The 15060-nt window shown below is 51.1% G+C and overlaps 1 protein-coding gene across 1 annotated transcript in view; it reads left to right on the top strand.

Moving 5' to 3' along the window:
* The window catches only part of LOC120938078, an 87990-nt gene that overhangs the window by 23233 nt on the left and 49697 nt on the right, over positions 1-15060 (top strand). Inside the window, exons 8-13 of the mRNA XM_040351764.1 lie at positions 39-154; positions 2464-2580; positions 6903-7035; positions 7168-7238; positions 9953-10040; positions 12155-12402. Coding sequence (XP_040207698.1) covers positions 39-154; positions 2464-2580; positions 6903-7035; positions 7168-7238; positions 9953-10040; positions 12155-12402 — 773 coding nt within the window. The remainder of the gene's footprint in view (positions 1-38; positions 155-2463; positions 2581-6902; positions 7036-7167; positions 7239-9952; positions 10041-12154; positions 12403-15060) is intronic.

Here is a 15060-nt window from a genome sequence, read left to right as displayed (position 1 = left end):
TCTTCTCACCCATCTATCTCTCACCATTTCTCCTGCAGATGTTGGATGTCTCGGTGTCTCAGGTCTCCAGTCTGCACCCTGTTCTGGCCTCCAGAGCTTTGCACAGACAGCGGCAGGTGAAGGAGATTTGGTCCCAGCTTCAGCAGATAGTCCGGTACGGAGTCTTCTCCTTTCTGCCATCCTTTCTTTATTAAAGTTGAACCTTAATTAAAGGGGTTGTAAAGGTAAAAAAAAAATTCCCTAAATATCTTCCTTTACCTTAGTGCCGTCCTCCTTCACTTACCTCATCCTTCCATTTTGCTTTTAAATGTCCTTATTTCTTCTGAGAAATCCTCACTTCCTGTTCTTCTGTCTGTAACTCCACACAGTAATGCAAGGCTTTCTCCCTGGTGTGGAGTGTCGTGATCGCCCCCCTCCCTTGGACAACAGGAGAGTCAGGGCGCTCTCTACGTTGCAGATAGAGAAAGGAGCTGTGTGTTAGTGGGCGTCCTGACTCTCCTGTTGTCCAAGGGAGGGGGGCGATCACGACACTCCACACCAGGGAGAAAGCCTCGCATTACTGTGGGGAGTTACAGACAGAAGAACAGGAAGTGAGGATTTCTCAGAAGAAATAAGGACATTTAAAAGCAAAATGGAAGGATGAGGTAAGTGAAGGAGGACTGCACTGAGGTAAAGGAAGATATTTAGGGGAAACATTTTTTACCTTTACAACCCCTTTAAGTTTAATGACAGAAGTAGTAAAAGTGACAAATGTGGATATAGGGGGAGGGAGGGAATCCCGGGGTGGGATCATCCATAACAACTATCACAGAGTTTTGCTGTAGATCCCACGTGTGATTTATTATTACTTATTTAGGGCCATATTCTGAGAGAAGTTACGATGGAGTATCTCAGGATACTCCATCGTATCTCTCTTTTTTGGCCCGTGTATCTATGCAACTGATTCTTAGGGCCAGATTCACGTAGCGCAGCGGATCTATAGATCCGCTCGTTCTACGTGAATTAAGATCCGCTCCCGCAAGTTTAGGAGGCAAGTGGCTAATTCACAAACAACTTACCTCCAAACTTGCGACGGCGGATCCTAAATCCCCCGGCGGAATTCAAATTCCGCGGCTAGGGGAGTGTACTATTTAACTCAGGCGCGTTCCCGCGCCGATTTAAATGCGCAGGCGCCATCCGCGAAATTTCCCGGCGTGCATTGCTCCCACTGACGTCGCTAGGACGTCAGTGGTTTCGACGCTTACGTAAACGACGTCCGTCCGTATTCGAGAACGACTTACGCAAACGACGTTAAAAAATTCAAATTCGACGCGGGAACGCCGGCTATACTTAACATTGGCTGCGCCTGATAAAAGAAGGGGTAAGTATTTGACGGGTACGCCGCTACGGAAACGTCGTAAGAAGACTGCATCGGGTACGCGTATGTTCGTGAATTTGCGTATCTCGCTGATTTACATATTATTTATCGTAAATCACCAGGAACGCCCCCGGCGCCATTTTTAAATTGAAAAATAGATCCGACAGTGTAACACAGTGTAACACTGTCGGATCTAGCCCTATCTATGCGTATCTGATTCTATGAATCAGGCGCATAGATACGACCAGTGTAAGTCAGAGATACGATGGTGTATCTGTAGATAATACACCGTCGTATCTCTTTGTGAATCTGGCCCTTAGAATTATTTTCGCATAGATACACTTAAGATCCGCCATGTGTAAGTCACTTACACTGTCGGATCTTAAATGTAATTACGCCGGCCGCCGCTAGATGGCGTTTACGTTCAGGTCTCATTTGTTTATGCAAATGAGCCTGATACGCCGATTCCCGAACGAATTTGCGTCGCGTAACCGTCGCTAACGTCGTTTGCGTAAGCGTAAACTTACCCCTGCTATATGAGGGGTAAGTTTACGCAAGTCCCATGTTAAGTATGGCGTCGGGTCCGCGTCGTGTTTTTCCGTCGGCTACATCGTTTCCCTAAGTCGTTCTTGAATACGACTTTACGTCAATGACGCACACGTCGGCGTCATTGACGTTTTACGCCGAGAACTGGAGCATGCGCACTGGGCTTTTTTAAGCCCGGCGCATGCGCAGTTCGTTAGAATCGGGGGCGCGCTTAATTTAAATAGAAGCCGCCCCCTTGGAGATACGCGTGGCTACGCCGGGCCATTTACACTCCGCCGCCCCAAACTACGGAGCAAGTGTTTGGGGAATACAGCACTTGCTCCTGTAGGTTGGGGCGGCGGAGTGTAAATGGCTTACGCGACGCCCGCGGGAAATCTAGGAGAATATGGCCCTTATTTACGAATTTAAATTTTAGCATTCATCGTAATCATAAAAATACCCTCCTCCCCTACGAATGAGATTGTGTGAAAGTCCCCAGCAATACAGGCCCGGGGGGCATTGTGTATGATCGTGTGCCTTAATTACATCAGTTTTAGTGATTGAAAGAATGAAACGTTTAGATCCTTTCAGGAAGCTATGTACAGCACCCTGCTGGCCCCTCCTATCAGCCACGATCTGCTTGCATTGCATAGGAAAGCACAGAAACCCAATGATGACATCACTGCAGATAAAATAAGGTATATAATGAAAACAGAAAGGTTTCATTTACATGTTTCCATAGTATGTTGATGAGGGGGGAAGGGGGGTCTGAAATGCAAGGGATATCTAATTATTTTTGTTTCATTTGTATCCAATAGGAGAGGTCCCTGTACTCCATGTTGTTGTTGGTAGATGTAAATTAGATTGTACAACAGCGACGGCCCGTCCATAGGGGTACGCAGGGGTGCCACCCCCCTCATCCATGCGCCCGGCCCCAAATCATGTAGATGGGAAGGAGGGGGGAAGGCAAACTTCCGGATCAGATCGCCGTAGTGATCTGAGCTGGAAGTGGGAGCGGTTGCCTGTCAAAACCAGGTGCCTGCTCCCCCCCTCTCCCCAAAAAAGTGGCACATGTGGCAGTGGAAGGGGGGAGGGTGCAAACAAGCAGAACTTCCCATTCTGGGTGGAGCTCCGCTTTAAGGGACAGAATGTCTACAGCATACCTCCCAACTTTTCAACTTCAGAATGAGAGGGACAATTGTTGTTGAGCGGGGGGGGGGGGGGGGCCAATGGGGTCAAAGTTGTTGAGCGGGGAGGGGGGTGTTCCCCGGATCGGAGTTGTTGAGTGGGGGGGTCCGCAGATCTAAGTTGTTGAGCGGGGGGGGGTTGATCGCGGTCATCACGGGATTTACCACGAATCGCGGGATTCGTGGTAATCGTGGGCGGCGGATTTGTAGCCATGATCGCGGGATTTACCGCGAATCGCGGGAAAGTCCCACGAAATCTGGGACGGTTGGGAGGTATGGTCTACAGCGTGGGTGCTCAACCTGTGGCCCTCCAGCCAGGGCAGGACTGGGACAAAAATTTGGCCCTGGACTTCACCCAGACCGGCCCAGGGCACAACACATCAGGGTACAGTGCACATCAGGGCAAGGTACAGAGCTCGGCACATCAGGGCACGGGGCACAACATGTACAGGGCACATCACATCACATCAGGGCACATGGCACATCAGGGAATGGGTCACATAGCACATCAGGGCACATAGCACATCAGGGCACATAGCACATCAGGGCACAGGGCACATCAGGGAATGGGTCACATAGCACATCAGGGCACATGGCACATCAGGGCACAGGGCACATCAGGGCACATAGCACATCAGGGCACATAGCACATCAGGGCACATAGCACATCAGGGCACATGGCACAACAGGGCACATTAGGGCACATCAGGGCACATGGCACAACAGGGCACATTAGGGCACATAGCACATCAGGGCACAGGGCACATCAGGATATGGGGCACAGGGCACATCAGGACATGGGGCACATAGCACATCAGGCCACATAGCACATCAGGGCACAGGGCACATTATGGTGCACATCGTTTACCAGCCAGCATGCAGAGTAGCGCAGGAAGCGTGTGTAATATGTTCTCTCTCCTGTCACGGCACTCACTCTGCTCCCCGGCGGCCCCTCCTCTCTTCTTGTCCATCCCAGATGATGTCACAAGCAAATGGGGATGGACAAGAAGAGAGGAGGGGCCCCCGGGGAGCAGCGTGAGTGCCGTGACAGAAGAGAGAACATATTACACACGCTTCTTGCGCCACTCTGCATGCTCACTAAATCTCGATCTACCCGTCAGGCGCCAGCTGTCGGCGATTGACGGGTAGATCGCCGCAGACCTCCAACTGGCCCACTGAGCCATCGGCCCACCGGGAATCTCTGGGTAGTCCCGATGGCCAGTCCATCCCTCCCTCTGCCTTTAGGAGTCCTGCTTGTAACTGTCAGCCTTGCAATGCCTGATGGGACCTGTAGTTCCACAACAGCTGGAGGGTCACAGGTTGAGCCGCCATGGTCTACAGCCTGCATACAGGTCCATTCCACTTGGCCGCCTGCAAATACTTTTTTTCAAGTACTCGCCGATACCGATACTTTTTTTTAATGTCATGTGACAGTGGCGGTATTTTTTTTCCATATTTTTTTTTACAGTGATTTTTTTTTGTTTTTGTTTTTTTTGGGGGGGGGGGGAGAGTGAATTGTCAGTGTGTTTGTTTTTTTTTTTTTTTTTTTTTTTTACATTTTTTTTTCTTTTTTTTTTTTTTTATATTTATTGCAATTTTTTTTTTTTATCAGCCCTGTTGGGGGTCTTTAGTGAGATATCAGGGGTCTTAAAAGACCTCTGAAATCTCCCCTTTAAGACAGAGAAAGGGACTAAGGACACAGATTCCCCAGTCCCTTTCTCTGCAGCCTCAGCTGAAATGAATGGAGGGAAGCTTCTCTCCATTCATAAACTGAAGCATCGTAAACACAGTTTACGATGCTCAGTTATGTGAATGGACAGAGTCAGTGATCACTGACTCTGTCCATTCGGAAAAGGTAGGAGCCGGGTTTAGCTCTCCATCCTCACAAATTGAGGGGGGAGAGCGACACGGACGGGGGGGAGAGAAGAGCGGCACGGACGGGGGGAGGGGAATAGCAGCACGGACGGGGGGAGAGAAGAGCGACACGGACGGGGGGGGGGGAGAATAGCAGCACGGACGGGGGGGGAGAGAAGAGCGGCACGGACGTGGGGGGGGAGAGAAGAGCGGCACGGACGTGGGGGGGGAGAGAAGAGCGTCACGGACGGGGGGGAGAGAAGAGCGGCACGGACGTGGGGGGGGAGAGAAGAGCGGCACGGACGTGGGGGGGGAGAGAAGAGCAGCACGGACGTGGGGGGGGGAGAGAAGAGCGGCACGGACGTGGGGGGGGAGAGAAGAGCGGCACTGACAGGGGGAGAGAAGAGCGGCACGGACAGGGGGGGGAGAGAAGAGCGGCACGGACAGGGGGGGGGGAGAGAAGAGCGGCACAGACAGGGGGGGGGAGAGAAAAGCGGCACGGACAGGGGGGGAGAGATAAGCGGCACGGACGGGGGGGGGAAGAGCAGCACGGACGGGGGGAGAGAAGAGCGGCACGGACAGGGGGGTGGAGAGAAGAGCGGCACGGACGGGGGGGAGAGAAGAGCGGCACGGACAGGGGGGGAGAGAAGAGCGGCATGGACAGGGGGGGAGAGAAGAGAGAAGAGCGGCACGGACGGGGGGTGAGAAGAGCGGCACGGATGGGGGGGGGAGAAGAGCGGCACGGACAGGGGGGGAGAGAAGAGTGGCATGGACGGGGGGGGGAGAGAAGAGCGGCATGGACGTGGGGGGGGAGAGAAGAGAGGCACGGACAGGGGGGGAGAGAAGAGCGGCACTGACAGGGGGAGAGAAGAGCGGCACGGACAGGGGGGGGGGGGGGAAAAGAGCGGCACAGACGGGGGGGGAGAGAAGAGTGGCACGGACAGGGGGGGAGAGAAGAGCGGCACGGATGGGGGGGGAGAGAAGAACGGCACGGAAGGGGGGGGGGGGAGAGAAGAGCGGCACGGAAGGGGGGGGGGAGAGAAGAGCGGCACGGAAGGGGGGGAGAGAAGAGCGGCACGGACGGGGGGGGAGAGAAGAGCGGCACGGACAGGGGGGTGGAGAGAAGAGCGGCACGGAAGGGGGGGGGAGAGAAGAACGGCACGGAAGGGGGGGGGGGGGGAGAGAAGAGCGGCACGGAAGGGGGGGGAGAGAAGAGCGGCACGGAAGGGGGGAGAGAAGAGCGGCACGGACGGGGGGGAGAGAAGAGCGGCACGGACAGGGGGGTGGAGAGAAGAGCGGCACGGACCGGGGGGGGGGGAGAGAAGAGCGGCACGGACAGGGGGGGGAGAGAAGAGCGGCACGGACGGGGGGGGGGAGAGAAGAGCGGCACGCACAGGGGGGGAGAGAAGAGCGACACGGACGGGGGGGAGAGAAGAGCGACACGGACGGGGGGGAGAGAAGAGCGACACGGACGGGGGGGAGAGAAGAGCGACACGGACGGGGGGGAGAGAAGAGCGACACGGACGGGGGGAGAGAAGAGCGACACGGACGGGGGAGAGAAGAGCGACACGGACGGGGGGGAGAGGAGAGCGGCACTGACAGGGGGAGGAAAGACTGCAGGGAGCAGAAGACTTGCAACTCCCCTGACTGCCCAGGTATCGGCTGAGGCATCGGCGCATTTCCCCTGAGTACAAGTACTCGGGGAAATGCTCGGTATCGGTACTGATACTAGTATCGGTATCGGGACATCCCTAGTTTCAGGTACTGCATTTGCATAAAAAGAAGACAAAAAACCATCAACGCCTCTTCAGCCTGAATCAGTACCTTTTTGTAAAGTTGTTCTTTCAAGTGTTTGATGTCCTCACCAGATGACACAAAGTAACTGTTTGGCCGAGATTCTCCTCCGTCTGAAATTCCCACAATCTCCAGAATTAGACATTAATGGCTATAATAACACAAAGTCACTTTTGGTCCCTTAGGACAGGAAAGTCCTCGAGAGGCTCCACATTCACCAGAGAACTGGGGAACTCAGTGACCCCCGACATACGGGAGCAGAGCGGCGTGGGAAAGCAGCAGCAAAGCATCCTGGGAAACCAGACCATTGTGTCTCAGGTCAGTGATCGGCGCTGGGGGAGAGCCAACAGGACACAAGTGGTCCTCAGAGAGTTCTCAGAACTTCCTGAGTCTTAATATAAAACTTGACATCATCTTCTGTGGCTCCAATAACTCTATTTATCTTCCCAGAAGGAGCCAAACACCGGGGGCGGCAAAGTACCTATCCCGCTACGCCCAACGCTGGAAACTGGACCCAGCAGGTAAACAAAATTCCAACCATTGTGTGTTCATATTTTCCCCTCCTCCCCTGGATCCACAAATCAGATTCTGTCCTTGTGTATTAGATGTGGACAATAACGACCTTTATTACTGGAGAGATCTGCACTACAGCATTCAATTCTGACGATACAGTAAAACCTTGGATTGCGAGCATAATTCGTTCCAGAGACATGCTTGTAATCCAAAGAACTTGTATATCAAAGCATTTTTTTTTACAGGGTATAAAAGAGATGAGAGGCACCTCTGAGTGTAGCAATACGTTGCTAAATGTTGTACCTTCATGAAATGTAACCATATTGCTACACTTAGAGGCGCCTCTCTTCTCTTTTATACTCAGTTGTGACATGACACTACTCTTATATCAAGACATCGCTTGTATATCAAGGCAAAATTTATTAAAACATTTTGCTTGTCTTGCAAAACGCTCTCAAACCAAGTTACTCTCAAACCAAGGTCTTACTGTACATACATGTCATTATTATTACATATACTGTGTGCTATACATATTATTAGTGGGGTAGATTCAGGTAGCAATTACGCCTGCGTATCCATAGATACGCAGCATAATTGCTAAGTAGCGCCTGCGTATCGACTTTCTGTATTCAGAAAGCTAGATACGCCGACTGCAGCCTAAGATATGACTAGCGTAAGGCTCTTATGCCGTCGTATCGTAGGCTGCATTCTTACGCTGGCCGCTAGGTGGCGTTCCCGTAGTGGTCAGCGTAGAGTATGCAAATTGCATACTCACGCTGATTCACAACCGTACGCGCGCCCGGCGTTCGAATTTTACGTCGTTTGCGTTCGTCGGTTTCTGCGTAAGGCTGCTCATGCTATTAGCAGGCGCAGCCAAAGCTAAGTATACCCGTCGTTCCCGCGTCGCGATTTTTGAAAATTACGTCGTTTGCGTAAGTGAATCGTGAATGCCGCTGGACGCCATTTACGTTCACGTTGAAGCAAAATGACGTCCTTGCGACGTCATTTACCGCAATGCACGTCGGGAAAGTTTCCCGACGGAGCATGCGCAGTACGTTCGGCGCGGGAACGCGCCTAATTTAAATGATCCACGCCCCCTACAGGATCATTTAAATTACGCGCGCTTACGCCGGCCACTTTTACGGAACGCCCCCGCAAATTACGGAGCTACTGCTTCGTGAATGAAGCGTAGCGCAAGTAATTTACGGAGGCGTAGCGTAAAAACAGAACGCTGCGCCTCCGTAAGAGTGCGCAGCCCTACCTGAATCTACCCCAATGTAATTTCTTCCATCAGACCAAGAAACTGGAGGTTATTAGTTGAAGGCTACTGAGGGAAGAATAGGTGCGAGGAATCGGGTTCTGAATAGGCAGAAACATGGATCTTTTTTTTAGGGTGTATCCGGTCTATAAACCAGAGGCTCTGGGTGGACAGTTGGATACATGGTTCTATATTTAGGATATATCTGGTCTATAAACCAGAGGCTCTGGGTGAACCATTGGCTAAATGACTATATTTAGGATATATTTGGTATATAAACCAGAGGCTTTGGATGGACAGTTGGATCAATGGTTATATATTTTGGATGTTTCTGGTGTACTGGATGGACAGTTGGATAAATGTCTCTATATTTAGGATGTACTGTATCTGTCTATAAACCAGAAGCTCTGGATGAACAGTTGGATGAATAATTCCATATTTAAGATGTATCTGTTCTATACACCCGAGTGTGTGGATGGACAGTTGGATAAATGGCTCTATATTTAGTGTGTATCCGGTCTATAAACCAGAGGCTCTGGATGGACAGTTGGATAAATGTCTCTGGCCCAGATTCATATAGGAGATACGACGGCGTATCTCCTGACACGCCGTCGTATCTCTAAGGCCGGCCGGTCGTATCTATGCGACTGATTCATAGAATCAGGTTACGCATAGATATGCCTAAGATCCGACAGGTGTAAGTGACTTACACCGTCGGATCTTAGGCTGCAATTCCAGGCTGGCCGCTAGGTGGCGCTTCCATGTCTTTTACGCGTTGAATATGCTAATGAGCATTTACGCCGATTCAGAAACGCCCGCCCGTCGTTTTTTTTTTTACGTCGCTTGCGTTCGGCTTTTTCCGGCGTAAAGTTACCACTGCTATATGAGGGGTATGTGCGGCGTATCCTATGTTAAGTATGGCCTTCGTTCCCGCGTCAAATTTTGAAAATTGTACGCCATTTGCGTAAGTCGTTCGCGAATAGGGCTTTGCGTAAGTTACGTTCACGTCGAAACCAATGAGGCTTTGCGCCGTAATTTCGAGCATGCGCACTGTGTTTCTTTCACGAACGGCGCATGCACCGTTCACAAAAAACTTAAAATACGCAGGGTCATGTTAAATTTAAATAAAACACGCCCACAACATCCCCATTTGAATTAGGCTGGCTTACGCCGGCCCACATACGTTACGCCGCCGCAAGTTCTTTCTGAATATGAAACTTGCGCCCAAAGTTACTCCGGAAGAAAGATAGAGCATTCTATCTGAATCCGGCACAGGATGTATCCGGTCTATAAACCTTTGGCACTGGATGGACAGTTGGGTAATGACATGTAATTATTATCTGTTATAAGATAAGAAGATAATATTTCACATAGTTTTGGGTTTATTTTCTTTCTCTCACTAACTTGGTTTGTTGCACGGTGTGAACTAATTTCCCTTGTTTTTTTTTTTTGTGTTTTTTTTAGCACATGTGGGAAATTACTGAAGTGCAGAGAAGAGAGTGACAACAGCAAGAATAGTTGTCAGAGACACTCCCCACCTCCAGGTAGTGAGGTGAGTTTCAGGCTCTGTTCCCTCCTGTTCGGAATAGAGCAGACAGACCCTTGTGCCTAGCTCCTCCCACTCAGCCGGCTCGCCCGCCTGTCAAAATATCCAAACAGCAGCTTCATCTGATTGGATACAGGTTCTGTAAAGTTGATCATTTTCCACCTGGGTCCTTCCATTGTTCAATCGAAGGAGGGAACCAACAAGGCCACCCAGAAACTGAGATTTGTCCGGGTTCTGATGAAATTCGTACAGAGTATGACCAGCTTACCCACTTGGCGTCCGCGCTATAGGCGAATGATGGCTACAGCGCAGACCTGAATTTCCGGGAGGCCGTCAATATATGTCCTCCCCTTTTCTTGCGCGTAAGGGCGCGCGCGGCGCGCTGTGATCACCGGGTCACTGAGACTCGGGTGATCACAGATCCGTGTAAGGGGCCGATCCTGGCCCCTTACCCCGTGATCAGCTGTCAGTCAATGACAGCTGATCACGTGATGTAAACAAAGGATCGGTGACAGCGTGAGGAGAAAACAAAAACTGATCACCGGCTTATGTGCAAGGGACATCGGAAGAGAAAGGAGGCAGATGTGCCCACAGTTACCGCCTGGCAGTGCCACCTGCCAGTGCCCAGCAGTGCCACCTATCAATGCCCACGAGTGTCACCTATCAATGCCCACGAGTGTCACCTATCAATGCCCACAAGTGCCACCAAGCAATGCCCACAAGTGCCACCAAGCAATGCCCACGAGTGTCACCTATCAATGCCCACGAGTGTCACCTATCAATGCCCACGAGTGTCACCTATCAATGCCCACGAGTGTCACCTATCAATGCCCACGAGTACCACCGATCAATGCCCACGAGTGTCACCTATCAATGCCCACGAGTGCCACCTATCAATGCCCACAAGTGTCACCTATCAATGCCCACGCGTGCCACCTATCAATGCCCACAAGTGCCACCTATCAATGCCCACAAGTGCCACCTATCAATGCCCACAAGTGATGCCAATCAGTATCTGGCCGAGCCGACCTGCCGCCACAGTTTTACGGCGGCAGGTCAGCTCGGCTTTGCGAAATCAAGTAATATAACGTAATTTTGCATTTCAGCCACTAGGGGCGTGCGTGATCACCGTCGGGCACCTGCGATCGCTCGTTACAGAGCGAGAACCGGGAGCTGTGGGTGTAAACACACAGCTCCCGGTCCTGTCAGGGAGAGAAATGACTGATCGCATGTTTATGCAATGTATGAACAGCTATCAGTCATTTCCCCATGTCAGTCCCACCCCCCCTTCAGTTAGAACACACCCAGGGAACATAATTAACCCCTTCCCCGCGCCCTAGTGTTAACCCCTTCCCTGCCGGTGACATTTTTATAGTAATCAATGCATTTTTATAGCACTGATCGCTATAAAAATGGCAATGGTCCCAAAAATGTATCAAAAGTGTCCGATGTGTCCGCCATAATGTCGCCGTACCGATAAAAATCGCAGATCGCCGCCATTACTAGTAAAAAAAAAAAATTAATAAAAATGCCATAAAACTATCCCCTATTTTGTAGACGCTATAACTTTTGCGCAAACCAATCAATAAACGCTCATTGTGTTTTTTTTTTAGAAAAATATGTAGAAGAATACGTATCGGCCTAAACTGGGGGGGGGGGGGAAGTTTTTTTATATATTTTTGGGGGATATTTATTATAGCAAAAAGTAAAAAAAATATTCATTTTTTTTTCAAAATTGTCGCTCTATTCTTGTTTATAGCGCAAAAAATAAAAACCGCAGAGGTGATCAAATACCACCAAAAGAAAGCTCTATTTGTGGGGAAAAAAGGACGCCAATTTTGTTTGGGAGCCACGTCGCACGACCGCGCAATTGTCAGTTAAAGCGACTCAGCGCCGAATGGCAAAAAGTGGCCCGGTCATTGACCAGCACAATGGTCCCGGGGCTGAAGTGGTTAATTGGTGCACATTTGGGAGATAAATTACCTGAAAAAAGCACTTTGGGATAAGGGATCACAGATATTAATCCTGACTAGTCCACAGAGCTTGCAGTCATTTGTGTACAGAGTTCATTCCACATGTAGAGTACCTGCACTTTCTAAACCTTTCTAAACCTTTTGCAGGAAGAAAGTCTTCTCAGCGAGCTGAAGGCCACATCACAATGGCTACAGAATCTGGAACAGCTTCTATCGGAGCCTGCTGCCATGCGCAGCCCGGAGCTGGTCCGTCGGGACCTGAGGCAGGTGTCCTACCTGGAGAAACAGTTGAAGTCACGAGGCGTGGCTCTACACTCTGCAGGGAGATCGGTCCGGGGGTCCGGGTGGAGTGTGGACAAGGAGATGCAGGTCCAGGTCCGGGAGGTGGAGGAGAGGTGAGCAAGGTCTGATGTTGTACGGTGCTGGAATTGGTTCTGGGACCTTATCCATGTGACCCTTCAATAATGCTTTGGTCACCTGAAAGCGTATCTCATGCCGCGTACACACCACCGTTTTTCAGGTTGTAAAAAACGAAGTTTTCAAGGGTCTAGAACAGGGGTCTCCAAACGGCGGCCCGGGGGCCAGATGTGGCCCTTTACTTGATGTTACCCGACCCTTGGGGTGATTTTTTATACATTGGCACCAATGATGGGGCAGAATTCCTTCCAATGACTCCAATAATGGGGCAGAATTCCTCCCAATGACACCAATGATGGGGCAGAATTCCTCCCAATGATGGGGCAGAATTCCTCCCAATGACACCAATAATGGGGCAGAATTCCTCCCAATGATGGGGCAGAATTCCTCCCAATGACTCCAATGATGGGGCAGAATTTCTGTCAATGATGGGGCAGAATTTCTCCCAATGATGGGGCAGAATTCCTCCCAATGACACCAATGATGGGGCAGAATTACTCCCAATGATGGGGCAGAATTTCTCCCAATGATGGGGCAGAATTCTTCCCAATGACACCAATGATGGGGCAGAATTCCTCCCAATGATGGGGCAGAATTCCTCCCAATGACACCAATAATGGCAGAATTCCTCCCAATGATGGGGCAGAATTCCTCCCAATGATGGGGCAGAATTCCTCCCAATGACACCAATAATGGGGCAGAATTCCTCCCAATGATGGGGCAGAATTCCTCCCAATGACACCAATAATGGGGCAGAATTCCTCCCAATGATGGGGCAGAATTCCTCCCAATGATGGGGCAGAATTCCTCCCAATGATGGGGCAGAATTCCTCCCAATGACACCAATGATGGGGCAGAATTCCTCCCAATGATGGGGCAGAATTCCTCCCAATGATGGGGCAGAATTCCTCCCAATGAAGGGGCAGAATTCCTCCTAATGAAGGGGCAGAATTCCTCCCAATGATGGGGCAGAATTCCTCCCAAGGACGGGGCAGAATTCCTCCCAATGATGGGGCAGAATTCCTCCCAATAACACCAATAATGGGGCAGAATTCCTCCCAATGATGGGGCAGAATTCCTCCCAATGACACCAATGATGGGGCAGAATTCCTCCCAATGATGGGGCAGAATTCCTCCCAATGATGGGGCAGAATTCCTCCCAATGATGGGGCAGAATTCCTCCCAAGGACGGGGCAGAATTCCTCCCAAGGACGGGGCAGAATTCCTCCCAAGGACGGGGCAGAATTCCTCCCAAGGACGGGGCAGAATTCCTCCCAAGGACGGGGCAGAATTCCTCCCAAGGACGGGGCAGAATTCCTCCCAATGATGGGGCAGAATTCCTCCCAATGATGGGGCAGAATTCCTCCCAATGACACCAATGATGGGGCGGAATTCCTCCCAATGATGGGGCAGAATTCCTCCCAATGATGGGGCAGAATTCCTCCCAATGGTGGGGCAGAATTTCGCCCAATGACACCAATGATGGGGGATTTTTTACTCCTGATGGTTTCTACTGTGCCCCATCAAATGCTGCCAGTGTGCCCATCAGTTGCCGCTACTGTGCCCCATGAAATGCTACCAGTGTGCCCATCAATTGCCGCTACTGTGCCCCACACAAATGCTGCCAGTGTGCCCATCAATTGCCGCTACTGTGCCCCATCAAATGCGGCCAGTGTGCCCATCAATTGCTGCTACTGTGCCCCATCAAATGCGGCCAGTGTGCCCATCAATTGCTGCTACTGTGCCCCATCAAATGCTGCCAGTGTGCCCATCAATTGCCGCTACTGTGCCCCATCAAATGCGGCCAGTGTGCCCATCAATTGCCGCTACTGTGCCCCATCAAATGCTGCCAGTGTGCCCATCAATTGCCGCTACTGTGCCCCATCATATGCTGCCAGTGTGGCCATCAATTGCCGCTACTGTGCCCCATCAAATGCTGCCAGTGTGCATCGCCCAGCACTTACCTGTCTCGCAGCGGGTCAGTGGCTGTGTCCTGCACGCTCCAGGCTCAATGTCTTCTTTCGTCCTCTCTATCAGGCGTCAAATCACAGTGCCTGACGTTTCAGCCAATCAGGTGACAGGTAACAGACCCAACACACAAAAACATACTTGGGGGGGGGGGGCACACCCTAAAAATGCTATACAAGCACCTGATTGACTGAGAGGCGGTTCAGTGAATCCCGTCGCTTTGCTAATACAACGTTGAGTGCCCACTGTTCACCTTTTTTGGATGCCTATTAGAGCCTACGGCATTAATCAGGTGCTTCTAAAAAAAACACCCCCGCCGCACCTGTAATTCAAGTGCCCAAAAAGCAGTGACCAATGCATGAATCTATCTATGGTGATAGAGCGGTGCCAGGAGAGAGGGGGCGGCGCCCATGCGCCCCTTATGGACGTACCTGTTAGAGACAGAGGGCCAGATTCTCCAATATTCTGCGGCGGCGTAGCGTAAGCCTTTTACACTACGCCACCGCAACTTACTGGAGCAAGTGCCGTATTCCTTCCCGGCGTATCCCGGCGTATTTCAAAGGGGGCGGCTTATATTTAAATTAAGCGCGCCCCCGTTTCGATCGAACTGCGCATGCGCCGGGCTAAAAATAGCCCAGTGCGCATGCTCCAGTTCTCGGCGGAAAACG

The sequence above is a fragment of the Rana temporaria genome, chromosome 4, assembly GCF_905171775.1.
Source record: "Rana temporaria chromosome 4, aRanTem1.1, whole genome shotgun sequence".
Lineage (NCBI taxonomy): Eukaryota > Metazoa > Chordata > Amphibia > Anura > Ranidae > Rana > Rana temporaria.
The sequence above is the reverse complement of the archived record's forward strand: the minus strand, read 5'-3'. Positions and strand labels throughout refer to the sequence as shown.